Genomic DNA, 18,336 nt, shown 5'->3' with positions numbered 1-18,336 from the left:
GGGCTGTCGGTGCCTCTATCCTAGGGACCCCTCTTCAATAGATAGAATGGAGATGAATTGTTGAAGAAGCTAGAAGCCATAAGACTATGGAAAAATCTAGCAAAGTGACATACAGTAGGCGAAGGCCAATAAATTCAATAAACACAAAGCAATTCTGAAAGTAAAAAAGTAGATAGCGTGTTTGCGCGATTTCTTGAGCCCCCTCTATCAGCTAAAACTCGATGCCTTATCTGCAGGAATTCAAAACATGGCATCTATCGTAAAAATATATTGTAGGAATACTTCATGATATAGGCAGTCCCCTGTGTAGCAGAATGTATTCCTTTCAGACACCAAAGGCTTTGTAAAACTGATAGGCTACTATCCGGTGCCATATCTCCAGGACCCGGTGCAGTAACGTATGCAAAGGGGCTCTGTTTATATAACGGGTTAGTTGAAGGTGAAATCATAATGTAAAAGCACACCGTGAAGGGTCTATTACACTTTGTCACAGCAGCTTATCTGCTATAAGTTTGCCCCGGATCTTCTGGGCACTCCATGATCCATCCATGGGAACAAGGGCTTTCGCCACAGACTTTCCCGTCTCCCTCTTCAACGACGTGATGGTAGTTCCTTTATTGATTTGGACATGAAGGTTGTAGTATTGGGGGCGGCCACTTGTCAGCTAGGAAAAGTAGAATGTTAGCGAATTTCAAAATAGTGAAATCCATGCCACTCAGTGTACTGCGTTAAGATAGGAAGAAAGAGAGCTCGGTAGACAGACCCCTTGCATGTCCAGCCTAAAGTTCACGTCCTTGAACAACTCATGTTCTCCGTGGGTGAAGCCCAACATCTTGGAATCTGGGATGCTGTTGATGAAGTCCACAAGTTCTTGGGCGGTCTTTTTTCTCCCCATTGTAAACGTTTATAATAATGAACTAGGCTCGGTTGGGCAGTAAGAAATAAGTGATGACTTTGAGAACCGTCTTGCGTGAATGATTTCTTGATTGAGATGGTTTGAAAGACGTGTCCCTTCTAGATTCTTATAGTACTTTGAAATACACAAATACCCTAGGCTCTTTACCTCTTCATGGGGCCGGCGGTAACTGAACCCCTGACTACATTTCTAAACTCACTGTAGTAGGTCCAAAACTTGCGGAGTAGACCCAGGCGGTTAGATTTGAGAGTTATCATTATGCCACGAATTGAACATGATTTTCAAAAAGAGGCTGAAACGAGCATAGGTACCATGCGTAATAATAGTTTAAATATACAATATAGATCTTTTTCATCTTTGGCAAGATCATCCCTGGGCTAAAATTACGTGCTAATGTGGAGCATTACCTGCATTAGCATACGCGCCTGCCCCAAATATTGGAAACCGACTATTGGAAACCAATTAGCTCAATGACTGCAACAATGTGATGTGATGGAGATGCAGGTTATTGTTATTCAGGATTCAATCTATTCGCAAAAGGCCCGCGAGATGTTCTAGGTGGACATTATTTTAGAAATTTGAAACACCCCCTACAGGAATCTTAGAGTGGCGCCATCTGAAGCGCCTATGCACATCTATTAAGTGGAAGGCAAAATGGACTAGTGTGATAGCGAACTAATTTACTTTCATGGTTGGAAAGTTCTTTTTTAGGCAGTCTAAAGCAGTTACTTGACCTCACTCTTTTTAGAAATACAGCTTTCAGAAGCATGTGACAGCCAGTCCCCTCCCATGCATAATAATAGCAATAGTACCAACCTACACAAACTCAATGGCCGTGGCAGTCTCGCCCATATTTACCCTTATCAGTATATGGAGCATATATTGAGAACTGGACTTGGCGAATTGCAATTGGCTAAATGGAACTATCTTGCCTGGGAATATTTTTTAGTTGCATTGCAGAGGAAACCAGATCAAATACATGAATGAATCAATGAGAAATACAACTCGAACTAGAAGGTCCGATAGGTATCATTTCTCTCTAGAAGCACATAAAAAAAAAGGCCCAGCGACTTATGAGGATATTCTCGGGTATAGAAACCACTAAGATAATACGATTATGGTCATTTGGATCATGAGGTCAAGGGCGAAAGCTTTGCGGACACGATAGCTTCATTTCGGCTATATCTAAACGTACTAACATTTCCTCAGCCCAGCAAACCGGTCTAATCTTTTTGTCAATAAATAATTCTGGTGGTATGTAAATCACAAGAACACTTGAAGGTCTTTGTCCTAAATTGGCCAGATAGGGAGCCTCATGGTGACTTTACCAACCTAGGAACGGATTCTAGGTTAGTGGTCATTGGCATCTTTAAGTATTTTATTCAAGGTATTCAGAAGACATGGATTGTTTTTGATCATGGATATTGGCAGGCACAGAGGTTATTGAGAGTGGGAAGCCATCACACTGCAAAAAGCCGACATTGTTGCACTGACGCTATGACCAGATCCTATCGCCCAAGCTGCGCGCATTGTTCATATCAGTGGTGATGTCTCCGATCCATGCTTCGATATCACGGGCGGAGATCCAACTGTCACAATAAGCCGCCGCATAGTCAAAGTCTCTTTTAACCTGGCTCTTATCAAAAACTTCCACCCATCCCGGGTCTAGTTTTCTCATCTCATCTATGAATATATCGCGTAATAGAGTGGCCTCATACTGCCATAGGTGCTCAAAGTACACCTCACTGGGTTCTCCCGTATCTTCGGGTGCATATTCCTCGGTTTTAGGCTCTAAGCGTCGTGGTCGCTCCTCTAAAAATGAAGGATAGGAGCAGGCTTTCCATAAAGGCACCGCTGAAACGCACTCCCAGTCTAGGACGCCGGTCATCTTCCCGTTTTCGTCGACGAGGATATTATGTCGTGAGAGGTCGGTATGGAATATCATTGACGGTTCTGAATCATCATCATCATCGGTGGGGAAGACCAGCGGAAGAAGGGATTTGAGGTTATCGATTATTTTCAGTGTCCTCTTAGCAACATCCACTTCGTCTTCAGCGTCGCTATCAAGGTCTCCGGCTGAGTGCTTATTCAAAGCCGAATGACAGTCATTTTCATTGAATGAAAGGCGAGCTGTGATCCAGTCCTTACTTGAGCGGAATGGGCCTCGGGGGATATCTTGGTGGATATGTGAATCCCAGAAAAATAGCATAGAAACAATCCGGCCTACATCAGGCAAAGCCCCTGCTGGAGAACCGTTGTCTGGCGGATTGAATAGAAGAGCTCCCGAGTTCTTTGTCGTAGGCGAGCTACCAGCATTTGGGGCGGATCCCTTTGCCGGAACTGATATTTTGGTATTTATCAGCTCTCTGGGGGGCAGAATTTGCTCGCTCGGTGTTGAATTATCAACGACAGATGTCTCCCCATAGATATTTCCGATTCCGCGTAGTTGATTTCGAAAAAGGCAAGCGGAGCTTGCCGCAAGCTCCCTGATCAGGCATGCTTTCATAGCAAAGGAAAGAGATTTCCAGATTTCACCGAAGGGTTTTCCAGGCATTTTGGTCATGAGCATCCATTCAAATCCAATGGGGTTGTCTCGGGATGGTTGGTAGGCGATAATTCTAGGGATTGGGAGACTTGTGACATGGCGCACCCAATCCATTGTTGCCACTTCGCTCGTTAATTTGTAACGTGGATCGACGGGCAATGAGACTCGCACGATAAATGGTTCATTATCTATGCTGACGTTGTAGATCTTGTTGAATGCACCCTGGGCGAGGAAAGTCACTTCAACGGCGCTTGATGGCCGAAGGGCCTGTACTGTCTGCTTTATAGCCCCAGGTTCGGGTTCAACAGTCCATCGGGGCTCAAAACCAAATGTCTCTTCCACCCACTCGAGGCCGCGGAACGGTGATTCCTGTGATTCTAGCGACTGCATTTTCGGGAGGGGGACTGTAGACGATGAAACCCCACTTTTGCCGCCGTGTTGCAATATTTTATCTAACCGGGATGGAGAAAGTATCTTCCTTTTTGAAATACTGTTGAGTATCGTGGCTGTGCATGAGCTGGGGGGGTGGACGGTAGCCCCATCTCGGGAACCTTGGAAGCTCCAGCCTCCAGGTTGCCCCGTGGGGCTTGGTATTACGCACGTGACTCGCATGTCATTACCTATCTTGCAAACCGGACTTTGTCTGCCAGGAGCTTTCCTATCTTAGCTGTCACTCAGGGCAATCCAGGCGTTGTCTTAGCGATCTGTAGAGTATTAATAGCAGCTAAGCTTAGGTATCTAACTATTTAACTAAACACTGAGGTCTACAATGTACGCCAGTTGTTCACAAATTGGCGAGTCCTTTAGAGTATAAATTCAAGAGGTATCAAAATCAAACAACCTCATAGCATAATTCATCGCTAAACACTCTTCAAAAAATAAATCCACCATCTAGATAAAGCACATCATTGAACATACCACCTCCATAGCGAACAATAACCACAATCAGAGTCATTCAAAATCCCGCGACTTTTCCCTCTAATAAATCCACAATCATACCAAAAAAGGCGTAGTCATAAGCATCCATATCATAAATCGTAACGGTCTTCCGCCCAAACCCTCACTCAAACCTTTCCCCCAAACCCGCCCCTACCATCCTCCTCAATCCCAACTCTAACGGGACTACTCCCCCCACTCCAACTCCCGCCCTGCGAGCTGTCACTCCTACTCCCACTCACAGACCCTAAAGAAAGCACATCATCCTCACGAGCAATCTTCCGTCCTGCACCAATGGCAACACGCAGCCCCTGCATGGCTCCGCCATGTTCATGGCCCGCCGGGTACATGCCGTCGTTGACGGAAAAGTTGCGGCAGATGAGGTAGGCACGCATAGCGGCGCTCTCCCGGGCCAGCGTCTCATTGCTGCAGATACTGTCTGTTCGGTACTCACGATTGTTGACGCGTACAGTGCATGTGTATCCGCTGTTGCTTATATAGGCATTGTAGATTGGTTCGGGCCAGTTGCGGCGACGACAGAGGCCTGCGGTTTGGATTTGGTTAGTTTGGTTTTGGGTGGGTGGGATTGGTTGGGCTGTGTTGGATAGTGCTTCGGTGTTTGCTTCTCTGCATTGGGTACATATTTGGAGGCAGGATATCCAGGGTTGGATATTGGCTTGTGTTTGCAATGATGTATGACATACATAGCTCGGGGAGGGTGATAGTGGGGAGAGTGACGGCATACTGGTCAGGTAGAGGATATAGTACATCTTGCAATTTGGACTGGATGCAAGCCGAAAGCGAGAAAGACGGGAGACCTGGAGATGGCGACGGGCAACGGCGTTGCCACTTGTCCAACTGCAACGAATTGCGACGGTTACTCGGGACGCATTGGACGGATCTGGCTTGTAGCGAGACGGGTTTAGGGCTGAGGCTGGCTTCCAGCTGGTTTGCGGTCAGAGAATATGCGGATTGTGATGCCCAACGGGTAGGGGGACCGCGTTTGCTTTGCTAGCAGCGGGGAGGATGTGCTGGCGTTCCAAAAAAAAAGCACGATTTTAAGACTAGTAAAGGCCAAGGGTGTCTAATTCGAAGAAGATAGAAATGAAAAGTGCGAGAGTGAGAGCGATAGAGGGATTGAGAACAAAACTTTGGAAGAAAGATTGGAAATATTCCACACCCATATACTAGAACCGAGTCGCCCTCCCCACCTCCTCCGTACAACAGGGAAAAAAGAAAAACAAATTAATGAGGGGAAAAGAGCTGCTGCTTGCCATATACATGATTACTTCTGGAAAACAGGTGGGGCTTTTGCATTGATACCATTCCCAAGTCATACCGCGAGCTGGCCGGTGTACACAGTACCAATAGAGAAGGGAGACGGTCGAAATTGCGACAGCGCACAAAGCAACAAGAAAAGGGGGACATTTGGTATCAGTGCAGATGACCTGAAGAAGAAAAAGGTATTAAACCAAAGTCAATTCTAATACCCACTGTTGAAAGATTCAAGGTAAAAAAAGTCAAGTATATAGTAAACAATGACAGTAAGCAAACAAAAAAAGTAAACAATCAAACCTTGAGATAGATCCTGGGACATGGATCTGGAATCCGAGTATAGACTACCTCCACTGAGTAAACAAAGTACAAAAAGTACAAGAAGAGAAGAGAAGACAATAGATGCACGCAAACCTGACTCGCATCGAACCTCGGAAAAGGCCCCCAAAAGAAAGAGGCATTAACTCAAACGGGTATTCGAGGTATTATCGTGTCGTTTTCTCGGCGGGTTTATGATGCGCTGGCATATCTCTTTGCCAGTAGAATCGAACCGAGTTATGAGGCACCGGAAGGCACCGTGAACTGCGTAGTAATGCCCCTGCAATTCGCCGATCGAAGCATAAACATTCTCGGGGACTAAGGGAGACCTTGCAACCTGTTTGCAGAAGGTAATACCTGAAGATCATGGATCCCAGTATTCCGGAGTGGTTTGAATGGAATAGCGGTGCTATAGTGGTACTATGCTCTGTACACGGGTTATTTTTTTTCGTTGCCATTGCTTTCTCGGAATGATCCCCTCGTTTCATTTTCGCCCCACGCATCAAAGTGCAATTAAATTTGCCGCCCTTATGGATGTCGAGACGCGCAGGTCTGCGAATGCTGATTGGCGCCAAGGAGGGGCCGTTCATGTTGTGCAGAACGCGCCTGAAGAGGGGTCAATTGTTTATGAAAGGGCTATGAGTCAATCAAGGTTGAAAGGATCAAGTACGCCCAATATCGGAGAATGGGAAATTGCATGCGCTCCGAGGAAGTTCAGTTACTCGACAGGCATCGGACTGCAGTGATGAGCTGGCATTGCAGTGGGGAAAGGCGTTGGATTTATCTGCATATTCTAGGACTGACGGTTACTTTTTCCCCCTTGGGCCTCGTGCAGCTTTGGTGGCAAACAGATTATGATGTACGTCGTAGGACCAGTGAGAACGGCGGAAAAGGTGGAATCTTCATCGCGCAAAAGGACTTTGTAGACTCCGGAAATCGGTGAAACAGTCAGTTCAAAAAATAGAAGGAATTGGTGCTATGTGCTATGACCATGTTGTAGAGCCATACTCGAGCCCCGAACCCAACCCCTTGCGTCTCGGTCTCATTCACAGCATTATCCTTAGCTTGATCGAAAAATAATCCTCGTGGCTCCCATGCCATGACCGCTGCTATGACCGCGGGGCTTGCAGTCTCAAGACTAATCATGCATACCTTACTCGCTCGGAGTCCCTGGTTACCAATGACATCCTGCTTCAATTTACTATGTTCTCGAGAGACTTTTTCAAGGAAACTTCATCCGTCGTGGCGCTTTGTCATGTGTCTTCTTTCCGGCATCGGTTCACGCCCCTCCCGGTTAGACAGTGAGGGGTTGGGCCTCGGACCAGAGCCGCATTTGCTCCGCGGCTTTGTGTGGGATCACATACAAAGGGTGCATTGGCTTTAGCCGATCACCCTTTGAAAACACATTAGCTTTATCGCGGCTTGGTGAAGACTTCCAGGAAAATGACGATGTGAAGTTGCTTGCGACACTCGAGTCTGTCCGGTAATGATGGTTTTGAGTCGCGCTCAATCCCGCCAAAACGTAACAGGTGTGGTATGAATCAACATGCCTGGGTCTTGGTCAGCTAGATGTGCAAAAAAAGAACTGTCACAAATAGGAGTGAACATACTTGCCCGGTTTGTCCCGAAGACCACCGTCGCTCCCTTGACAACATCCAAGGATGTATCGGGTTAGACCTTCGCGGCTGAAAAGGCTGGTGGCCGGTGGCTCAGTGTTATCCGGCTTCCCTTCCAGCGAAGATTCAAGCAATGGCCAGCATCCACCAACCCAATGACTGTAGCATCCGTCCACTAGCTTATTTGTTCGTCCGGAGAGACCACCTTCCGGGGCGGACTGGCGGGCAGACAACCACGACACTAGCATAGGAATGTCCATGTGTCTGCAGGAACCATTAGCATATAAAGTTTAAATAGAGTATTCCGGGCTAGCGTCGCACCTGTGGAAGATCTCTTCGGGAGGTCCCAAGATAGATAGACATGCCAGAGCACAAAAGGCGTATGCTCCGTGGGCCTCTGCCCCAGGGCTGCCGGAGATACCCCCTTCAAATGTTTGACCTAAGCGCGAGCGTCAGCACATCTCAAACCTTGAAGACAGAACTACCAGTAATCATACATCGTGAGAGATATTCAGGAAGACCACTCGTCAAACTCTCTAAGCCCGCCTCCCGCGCTTGAGAGCCCGGAGCAAGCGTCAAGGGCAAGTCAAGTAGCGAGATAAGAGTCATAGCGCAGTATGCGCCACTGCATTAATGACATGTCAGATCTTGCATTGAAGGAGGGGATTGACGAGCGGCTTCGGCCCAGGAATTCCACGTACCGTACATCTTCCTCCCCGCCCTCACAAACACGGAATCCCCCATCAGGCTGCTTCAATCGGCCGATCCATTGCCACCTGGAAAAGACAGAAACCGGGTTAGACGCAGGATCACACCAGACGTACATGCAGAAGGCTGCCAGTGACAACTCACATCGCGTGCCGATCCACCAATCCAAAGGCCTCCTCGCCTCCAACCATAGCCAGCGATAGAACAGCGGCATAACTGCCCGCTATATGGGATGTCTGGCCGTGGCCGCCGCCAAACCCACCTGTGGGGTTCTGCATCGGCCGAAACGTAGTAATCACACTAAAATAGAAGTTTAGAATGGCATCTTCCCATATTCCACGTTGTACAAAGGAGACGATCTTTTCCGAAATCAGGGTATATCCCCTCCAGGGGCTCTGTCTCCATTCTGTGGATATGATATGACAGATAGGAAAAAAAGCAAATTGGGGGAGAACGAGGCGGGGAAAGGGAAAATAAAGAAAATAAATCCCAAAAGAGTAAGATGTAAAGCATGCACGCACCGTTCACGAAATCGAGTCGTATCTTCGCCCAGCATAGCAAGCCCCGCCAACGCCCAGTAGACAATCCACGGGCGGCTGGCGTCCATGGCGACGAACCCTTCGGGATAATCCTCGAGGGCATCGTAGAGGAAGCTGGCGTGGATATCCCGTTGCAGGGCAGGTACGCCATGGTCGTTGAAGTCCTTCTGAGTGCTGTGGATGCCTTTCAAGAATGGCAGGCATTTTTCCAGCGTCGCGTTCTGCAGATCGATGGTCTCCGTGATGAGCGGGTCGCGGATGGGTGGCGGTTGCGTGAACAAGGCCGGGATCCCCGGGCGCGGATGGTTGGAGTCTGGATTCATGGCTGTAGTCATGGTTGTCCTGGCTGTTGGAATTAATAAAGTTGAAGTTGGGCGGTTCTTAGTGTTGGATTTGTGTGCGTTCGGAAATCGAACTTTTCGAGGTCTCCCGATGAGCGGCATTAAATGGGATCTGAGGTATTTTGGAGATTTGACGCTCAAAGAATTGTAACCTGGACTTTCTTGCTATTGTTCTGTAGATTGAATGTGAATGTAGAAAAGCCTAGAATGATTCTTTGTTTCCCCACTCGATCTCTACCGGAATTCCTATCTTTGACGACATCGTCACAACGTGTCTGGTTTTACTTTTGAGTACGGAGTATTTCTTTTCGAGACCTATTGACTAGAGATAGGCATTCTCGTGGACAGGGAATACATAGTGCTATTTGTGCTATTTGTGCTAGCTCCTGCATGTCACAGAAAATAGTTACTATATATGTGTGATGGATCCGACGCCATGCACGCCGGTGCGCAAGTAGATGGATGTGCTTACATGACACCCTTGCTGCATGTGCCCCCCAGGATCTGAATTTCAATAAACTGGACGTGTCCAGTTTCTTGTTTTGTCAGGATTCACGATGCTAACTTGGCATCTCAACAGGATTCGGACTATGTCCGTGCAATAATATCTTAGCCCTATTTTTACGATTTCGGATTTATTATTTCTTTTCGGAAACACCCTAGTGTATGGCCAGCAGCTGAAATCCACTAAATACCTTTGAGGCATGCATACTCCGTAGAGGGAACCGAATCACGGGCATGAGAGTGGGCAGACAGGGAGCTGATTGGATCTGATTAGGAAGGACTCAACGGACTAATTTGGGGATAACACGATCCGACTGTCAGATCTCACCAAATTCTTATTGCCACGCAGGTAGTTTTTCCCCTCCCCACTGATCTCCCGGGTCCGGTTTTATGGGATGATTTTCTATTATAGGATCTCAGTTATGGCCTAGGAATATGGAATATATGTGGAATATTTATGGAATCGTCATAATAGAGGTATGCTATACTTATGATATATGAGATACCTATGATATCTAGAAATTAATAGTACTCCGCACATAAAAAGAGAAAAGAAAAGAAGCAAAACAGAAAAAAGAAAAGAAAAAAGGCAACTTGCCCGTTTAGGAAAGAATCCAAAGAAGAAAAGAACATCATGGGATCAGCGAACTCCGGATTGCCGTCCCCTCCACCACTCTACTCCGTACAGAGACAAGGGCACGCCGTAATCTCCCTCCCCCTCCATCTCCTAATCCTTCCTATCCCAATTCCCGAGGCAAAACACCTCGACACTACTGCAAAGCTAGTCCGCCGTGGCATTAATTCATCGTCCAATACTGGATCAACGTTCCCTCCACGCCGTCAGCCAGCCTCCACTCTCCACAAGCAACTCCCCTAGCGCATTTCTTCGCTCACCGCTGCTTTGTCCCCCCCACCGCCTCACTTTCCCTCTTCTTGATGGTTGTGTCACCCTTCTGAAGAAGGCCCTCTCATCCAGGCTGGTCCTTTTCTTCCCCTTCTATTTCACCTCCCCGTGATCGTTTTGACTCCAAAAAAGTCATGTCCAATGTCGATATATCCAATGATGGCCTGATTGGCGTCGAGTACGACTCCAGAGGCTATCTTCAGCATCAATCATGGCCTATAACGTTAGATCAAGCGCCCCAACGGTCAGAAGAGGTCCATGGTCTTTCCCCATTGCAAACTGGCGGTCACCCTCTAGAACAGTCGGTGACCCAGGACCCAAATCTCATGGTGGATTGGCACTTTCAACCGCTACACACCCCTCATCACCACCATCACCTCTCATATTCCTCCGAAGACCCCTCCTCGGCGTCCCAGTATTCCACTAGTTATGGCATGCCCATGCAGTCTTCCCCCGTCGATCTCATGTCGGCACAGGGCCAGATGAGCGCCGGCTTGCTCGATGGTCCTTATCTGCCGATGTCTGCGCCGGTCGACATGGTCCCCTTCTCGTATCAGGACTTCCAGACGGATTTGATGACGTTCCCCAACGGACTTCCGGAAGTTTATGCCCCTCACTCCGTTCTTGAAAGCAGCTCGCCCACCGATACTTATCTGGAGGTCCGTTCTCTGTCCAGCAGCGACAACGGTTGGAGTACTATCGACCACCGTCGCTCTCTCGATTTTGGTTTTCCCGAACAAGGTGTTTTCGTCAACCCTACCCAGACACTGCACGATCGCAGCCTTTCAGAGTCTTCTTACTCCACATCATACGGCAGCTTTGTGGATATCACAAATCCGATCGGTTCTCCCGGTTCTGAGAACAATATGGATTTGCCTTGCTATAATCACCATGGCCACGGGCATAGTCATAGTCATAGCCATACTCACAGCTACAACCACAGCCATAGTCACAGTCACAGCAGCTCCATTGGAATGCACGGTAATTCCCCGACAAGCAGCGCAATCGTCCTCCATGGCCAGTCTTCGCCAGGCTCTCGCTCGCCTTCTGCAGTCAGCCCCATCGGCATGGTGCGACCCATCCCGGTCCCACTCAAGAAATCGACCTCCCCGGCCCGATCAGCTGGATCTTCGCAGGTATCTGCCTCACCGCCGAGCCGCAAACCGTCCCGCAAGAGCCCCATTGCCGCCAAAACCGCCGAGACCAAGGTTCGCAAGCAGTCCCAAACTGGCAAGCCCGAGACCGAAAAGCGTGTTGGCAAGAGAAAGGGTCCCCTCAAGCCCGACCAGCGCCGACAGGCCAGCGAGATACGGAAGTTGCGCGCGTGTCTGCGCTGCAAGTTCCTCAAGAAGACGTGTGACAAGGGCGAACCTTGCGCAGGATGCCAACCGTCGCACGCCCGGTTATGGCAGGTGCCATGTACTCGCATTGATATCAAGGAAATTGGGTATTTCATGAAGGACTGGAAGGCAGATTACGAACGCCACATCACTATGGGCTTCTCTGTCGGTAACATTACTGGATTCTCGGACCAAGAACGCACTCTGTTCATCACCCACGGTTATGGACAGATCCTGCCCATCAATGCTCGCGAGGTGTATGTCCGGGACGAGCAGTGCTTCACCGTTGACTGGATGGAGTCGATGCACCGGGATCCAACACAATACGAGGTCGAGACTGCCAAATTATCCGCTGGTATGGAGGGCATCTCGCACGCGATGCTGTCTGATTACCTTGACCGCCACATCGACGGCAATGGCACATTTGAGAAGTTCGTCGATGATTACTTCGAGGGCACTCCTTTCCTGACGCAAATGCTGAAGACCGCCTTTCGCTTCTACTTCCGCACCAAGCTGCCCGTTATCCGAAAGGCACTCAAGCTGGTGGTTGCTTACAACCTTACCATGCATGTCACCATGGTCGAAGGCATTGGTGAGGAGGAAGGTTTCCTCGGCAAGATCGAGAGCATGGGCTCCAAGTTCTCCGGCAAGACCATGGCCCCCGTCATGATCAACTTCCAGATTAAATGTGCCATGGCTAGCATGTGGCGTGAGCTGCAGAAGGATGTGCTGGAGGAGCTGTCAGCACTCTATTCAAGTGTGTACAGCGGCGACAAGCTGAAGAACTGGCCGACAATCTTCATCTTGGCCTCCATTCTGCTGGCCGTGTGGGAGGAGATGCAGTTCGACAGCCACTACCGCACACCAGACGCGGCTGCCGTCGACAAGTTCTGCACCGACATGGAAACCACCCCGGTGGGCGTCATCGTCGGACTGTTCCAGGCCATCTCACAGAAGCTGCCCCCGTTCACCGAGTGGGATTCACAAAAGCACCACCAGCTGTTGTACTCCAACCCAGATGTTTGCAACACCATGACTGAAGTCCGCCAACATGTCGAGCAACATGGTAAGCCACACACTCTCCCCGATCTTCGACTTTGATCTCCGAAACTAACCCCGTCTTGCAGAAACCTACCTTCGCAGCCGCACTGGCACGAAATTCAACCGTGGCGACTTCGACTGCCTTTCAAATAAATTTGTGTCGCGACTGGTCATTCGCGCCAACTAGACAACGACCCCGATGCGCAAACGCATTATGATGATGATATTTACCACGACTACCGTTTCCAGCAGCGAGTACTGTTCTGCGATTGCGTTTTGAATGCTCAATGTTAACACTGAGAACATGCGAACCAATGTTGTAACGATGCGAGCGCACTTCCACTCTTTAACGAAGAATCCGACGGGCCCCCCTCCCAGCGAGGTTCTGCCCTTTATTTGTATTGTTGTTCCGAGCGAACCGACTTTCTTTTGATCCAGTCTTTTATGAGCCTTGTTTTTTTTTGGTTTTGTCTTTTGTCATATTTACCTCTTTATTTTTCCTTGATCATAAGTCTTTTTTTTGAACTTTCTTGTTTGACTTTTTTGCTCTTGTCTTTGGTGTACACCTTTCTTCGCATAGCTTTGTCTCCAGCGATGAACGAGGATCACGAATGTCATGACCGTGTACGGCCGAATTGTTTCTATTGTTTTGTTTTCATTTTTGTGGCACCTGGCACCCGTCACTGAACAGGCCAACAATTCAAGTTAAAACAGGGCCCTGAGCAGGGTGTACAGGCTGTCTTATCCCCGAACTATCACATTCCTTGTGGTGGTTGACGCATATCTTCTTGCCGGGGAAAGGGGCGTCGGAAGGATATTTGCGGAAGCGTTCTGTTTATACATTGCGGGCTTTATGCTCTATATCTTGATAGTCTTTTAACTTGAATTCTCATTTTTTTCCAGATTCTTGTTGATCGAACTATAAAAAGACGAACAAGACGGTGAACCCGGATCCGGCTCTGATACTAAGTTTGGAAGCGGGTACTGGGTACCCGGGAGACCTCAGCAGTTGCCGTGTACAGCCCCGTACCCTGTACTTTCTGATCACTAGCGTCTCCATAATAGGTCCACCCCCTCTTTTGGCGATAAGCAATTCAACGTCATCACTTCGGGATCTGGAGGACAAAGGGGACTTGAGGGATATGAGGCGATATAAGAGACCTCAACAGCCTTGGAAGATTATAGAATTTTAATAATGTTAAGAATAGTCTATCTGTAGGTCATATCCAATCAAATATAGGTTGGTTTCGCAAGTGGCGTCTATGCTCAGGCACCCCGTTTGACTCATCCGGCATCTTCTGGCATTTTCATGGGCGTCACCTGCGCCTGACTAAGACACCTCGCCCCCTCATCCTTCCAAGGTTCCCTACATAAGGACACTGTTTCCCCTCTTCGACCTTTTCCCTTCTTTCAATCTACCATTACCCACAGCTCGCTTCACACCTGAGCAACCCTCTCTTCAAATCAACGTCCCAAATAATAAGCCCATCATGCAGATCTTCGTCAAGACTCGTACGTTCACACCCCCTTATCGAGAGATAACTGCCTGGATCCCACTGGCCCTCTCGCACTCAACTCGTGGACATCCTTGCTAACAACCCTTTGTCTATAGTCACTGGCAAGACCATCACCCTTGAGGTTGAGTCCAGCGATACCATCGACAATGTCAAGTCAAAGATCCAGGACAAGGAGGGCATTCCCCCTGACCAGCAGCGTTTGATCTTTGCCGGAAAGCAGCTCGAGGACGGTCGCACACTGTCCGACTATAACATCCAGAAGGAGTCCACTCTCCATCTGGTCCTTCGCCTCCGTGGCGGTATGCAAATTTGTATGTGTTGACTGCCTTCACGTCCTCGTCGTTTTCTCTCGACTAACATTTGCCACAGTCGTCAAGACCCTGACCGGAAAGACCATTACCCTTGAGGTTGAGTCTAGCGATACCATCGACAACGTGAAGTCAAAGATCCAGGACAAGGAGGGCATTCCCCCTGACCAGCAGCGTTTGATCTTTGCCGGCAAGCAGCTGGAGGACGGTCGTACCCTGTCTGACTATAACATCCAGAAAGAGTCCACTCTACACTTGGTCCTCCGTCTCCGTGGTGGTATGCAGATTTTCGTCAAGACACTCACCGGCAAGACTATCACACTTGAAGTCGAGTCATCCGATACTATCGATAATGTGAAGTCCAAGATTCAAGATAAGGAGGGCATTCCCCCTGACCAGCAACGTCTCATCTTTGCCGGAAAGCAGCTTGAGGATGGTCGCACACTTTCCGATTACAACATCCAGAAGGAATCCACACTCCACCTTGTCCTCCGTCTACGTGGTGGTATGCAAATCTTTGTCAAGACTTTGACCGGAAAGACTATCACACTAGAGGTGGAGAGCTCAGACACCATCGACAACGTCAAGAGCAAGATTCAGGACAAGGAGGGTATTCCTCCTGACCAGCAGCGTCTTATCTTCGCTGGTAAGCAGCTGGAGGATGGCCGTACTCTTTCGGACTACAACATCCAGAAGGAGAGCACTCTGCACCTGGTGTTGCGTCTGCGTGGTGGCCAGTAATTGACTTACGATTCTTTTTCCCAACTTCGATAGGTTTTACATGACCTGCATGGCGTTTAGTCGGTTTTTCGAGGCTGAGGCTTCTTTTCTTGCAATGTGTTTCCTGAGGACGGCTTCTCTCTTTTACTCTGCCCACCTTATCATCATTGATATATGATAGATGGTTCTCGTCAATTCATTCTAGCAATATTTGCTAGTCTTTACTAGCATGCCATTTCATTGTATTGCACTTGTAGGGTAATACTAATTCTTGACTGGAATTGAAATGGTACATAAAATGTTACCGAAATAGATATCCTTCCAGCATATTATTACACATATCTTCATAGGCAATTCTATTCAACCACACCATTTCTCGCCACCTTGCGTTCTAGCCAGAGCACGCTTCAGACTCTCAATCCCTTTTTTGCCTCTTTGCCACTCGCGTGCCAGGAACCACTTGTGGCGTATGGCGCAGAAGCGGGCGACAGTAAAATATTAAGTAATCATGCATTCTTTATCGTGATAACGACTTCCTCTTTCAACGAGTTCCAACCACAATCGCAAGCTCCAGAGGATGCGAGCTATCGTCCGGGATGCCCGCTTACTTTTATCACCTTAGCTTGCAACTCCTCTCTCACAGCCCGTCTGACGCGCCAAGCTCTCAGGGTTCCTCCTCTCTCGCGCTACAATCCGCATGGGAAGCTCTCCAACCTTTCCAAAAACGGAGCCGGTCTTCAACCTCCAACCGCCTATCACCCGCGGGAGATAATCAAACCCTATTATCATTAGAACACACTTTGGCGCATCGCCAGATATCCACCCTCTCCACCCGCACAACTATCCCACCCCGCCCTTCCTCCGCCAGCACTTCTTGCGACTCCAACAACCCCTCCACTAGCTCCTCAACCAGCACCCAATCTCTTGAAGACGACAAGCGCTTCGGTGCCGTCTCGATCGAGTGCATTGACATGGTCACTCCAAAGCACCCGCCGAAACGCACTTCGAAGCGTGGCTCCGTATCTACCACAGAACCAGAGAACCTCGTCGCAGCAGGCATCGGCACGGATATCCTAGGCGGCCTCCGTACAAAAGGCCGATATATACCACTCGACTACGACCTTGCCGACAGCGTCTGGGGAATTGTACATCTGTACCGCGATTTGCAGGAGACGCCTTACCTCGGAAACGATGACGAGTACCCCGCCTATCTGAAGGGCTCCTCAGCTGCGGCCCGCCAACCCGGAGAGCAGCAGGCAACGTTGAGGCAGGGTCTGACCGGTACGGCGGGTGGTCAACATTCTGGAGCGGCGGGTCTTGCAGAATATCCTTTTCCTGAAACAAGTTCCTCCACTACACAGAGTCCTGACGAGGATTGTACGACACTATGTATTCTCGCTGTGCCATCTTATCTGTCGCCGCCGGACTTTTTGGGCTTTATGGGACAGAAGACCATGGATGATGTTAGTCATTTCCGGATGATTAGGACTGCGCGTGCGAATCGATATATGGTCTTGATGAAGTTTCGGAGTGGGCGGAAGGCGAAGGAATGGCAGAAGGAATGGAATGGGCATGTGTTCAATAGCATTGAGCCTGAGACCTGTCATGTGGTGTTTGTGAAGACGGTCGAAATCCAAGTCGTGGATGCCGGAACACCATCTACTGAGCACGGCGCTCTCTCTAACATCCCGACCCCTTCTCGAGCACCTGTATCATCTACCGGACAAGCAACTCTCACCGGCAAGCCTCTCGCGCCACCCACCCCTGCACTAATCGAACTACCAACCTGCCCCGTCTGCCTAGAGCGAATGGACGAAACTACGGGGCTTCTCACAATAAACTGCCAACACGTCTTCCACTGCACCTGTCTCCAGAAATGGAAAGGCAGCGGCTGTCCCGTATGCCGATACACACAAGATGACTACCGCAAAAGCAATGCATCCCTGAAACCAGACGAAGAACCCCAACAATGCAGCATCTGTCACTCAGAAGAAAATCTCTGGGCCTGTCTCATCTGCGGCACGATCGGTTGCGGCCGCTACGACAACGCACACGCCTTCTCCCACTGGAAAGAAACAGCCCACGCCTTCTCCATGGACCTCACCTCCCAGCGCGTATGGGACTATGTAGGCGACGCATATGTCCATCGCATCATCCAAAACAAAACAGACGGCAAGCTTCTCGAGCTACCCGCTGCAGACTACAGCGCCCTAGACCCACCGGACTGGGGCGATGCCGTCCCCCGCGAGAAACTAGAAAACATGAGTATCGAATACACACACCTTCTCACCAGCCAGCTTGAAAGCCAGCGCGCGTACTTCGAAGAAATCGTCGAGCGCGCCGTCGACAAGGCATCGCAGGCTAGTGCTGCCGCCGCCGTGGCGGAAGTCAATGCTTCTAACGCCTCGTCGCGTCTGGAAGAATTACAAGACAAGTATGATGTCATGACGATTGAGACGCTGCCGTCGCTTGAACACGACCGCGCACGCGCCGAGAAAAGAGCAGAGAAATTCGAGGCCCTGGCTCGCTCGTTTGAGAAAGGATTCCAAGAGGAGAAGGCCATGAATAGGAACATGTTTTTAAAATTGGAGGGTCTTGCTAAAGAGGTTGATGGGCTTAAGGCTGCAAACGCGGATCTTGCGGAGCAGAATCGCGATTTGACGTTCTTTATCAGCGGCACGCAGAGGTTGCAAGGCCAGGGTGAGGAAGTTGAGCAAGGGACTGTTTCTGTGCCTGAGCCGTCGGCTGCTTCGAAAAAGAAGAGGAAGGGGAAGGGGAAGAAGTAGTTTGGGCGTTGGAGAAGTTTTG

At 49.2% G+C, this 18,336-nt stretch overlaps 6 protein-coding genes across 6 annotated transcripts; 3 read left to right on the top strand and 3 right to left on the bottom strand.

Annotated features, from left to right (window-relative positions):
* Window positions 1–325: 325 nt before the first annotated feature.
* Window positions 326–895, bottom strand: LCP9604111_7693 (uncharacterized protein; the record flags this gene model as incomplete). Its single annotated transcript, XM_039075753.1, has 3 exons — window positions 326–413; window positions 482–504; window positions 764–895. The coding sequence occupies 3 exons, from the start codon at window positions 893–895 to the stop codon at window positions 326–328; spliced, it is 243 nt and encodes an 80-aa protein (XP_038926308.1).
* A 1,516-nt stretch (window positions 896–2,411) lies between these two features.
* Window positions 2,412–5,167, bottom strand: LCP9604111_7692 (uncharacterized protein; the record flags this gene model as incomplete). The annotated part of the gene is made up of 3 exons (XM_039075752.1): window positions 2,412–3,683; window positions 4,640–4,941; window positions 5,143–5,167. 3 exons carry the CDS (start codon window positions 5,165–5,167, stop codon window positions 2,412–2,414), a joined length of 1,599 nt encoding a protein of 532 aa, XP_038926307.1.
* A 2,117-nt stretch (window positions 5,168–7,284) lies between these two features.
* On the bottom strand, window positions 7,285–9,176 carry LCP9604111_7691 (CAAX farnesyltransferase subunit beta RAM1; the record flags this gene model as incomplete). Its single annotated transcript, XM_039075751.1, has 7 exons — window positions 7,285–7,540; window positions 7,601–7,870; window positions 7,928–8,045; window positions 8,104–8,231; window positions 8,308–8,382; window positions 8,459–8,614; window positions 8,836–9,176. The coding sequence occupies 7 exons, from the start codon at window positions 9,174–9,176 to the stop codon at window positions 7,285–7,287; spliced, it is 1,344 nt and encodes a 447-aa protein (XP_038926306.1).
* Window positions 9,177–10,736: 1,560 nt separating this feature from the next.
* LCP9604111_7690 (Zn(II)2Cys6 transcription factor domain-containing protein) lies at window positions 10,737–13,170 on the top strand (the record flags this gene model as incomplete). Its single annotated transcript, XM_039075750.1, has 2 exons — window positions 10,737–13,008; window positions 13,070–13,170. 2 exons carry the CDS (start codon window positions 10,737–10,739, stop codon window positions 13,168–13,170), a joined length of 2,373 nt encoding a protein of 790 aa, XP_038926305.1.
* A 1,303-nt stretch (window positions 13,171–14,473) lies between these two features.
* Window positions 14,474–15,549, top strand: LCP9604111_7689 (ubiquitin family protein; the record flags this gene model as incomplete). Its single annotated transcript, XM_039075748.1, has 3 exons — window positions 14,474–14,495; window positions 14,596–14,811; window positions 14,870–15,549. 3 exons carry the CDS (start codon window positions 14,474–14,476, stop codon window positions 15,547–15,549), a joined length of 918 nt encoding a protein of 305 aa, XP_038926304.1.
* Window positions 15,550–16,124: 575 nt separating this feature from the next.
* Window positions 16,125–18,314, top strand: LCP9604111_7688 (putative RING and UBP finger domain protein; the record flags this gene model as incomplete). The annotated part of the gene is made up of 1 exon (XM_039075747.1): window positions 16,125–18,314. One exon carries the CDS (start codon window positions 16,125–16,127, stop codon window positions 18,312–18,314), a length of 2,190 nt encoding a protein of 729 aa, XP_038926303.1.
* Between the last annotated feature and the right edge of the window lie 22 nt (window positions 18,315–18,336).

The sequence above is a fragment of the Penicillium roqueforti genome, assembly GCF_015533775.1.
Source record: "Penicillium roqueforti strain LCP96 04111 chromosome Unknown scaffold_25, whole genome shotgun sequence".
Classification (NCBI taxonomy): Eukaryota; Fungi; Ascomycota; class Eurotiomycetes; order Eurotiales; family Aspergillaceae; genus Penicillium; species Penicillium roqueforti.
This window is presented reverse-complemented; position numbering and strand designations above follow the sequence as displayed.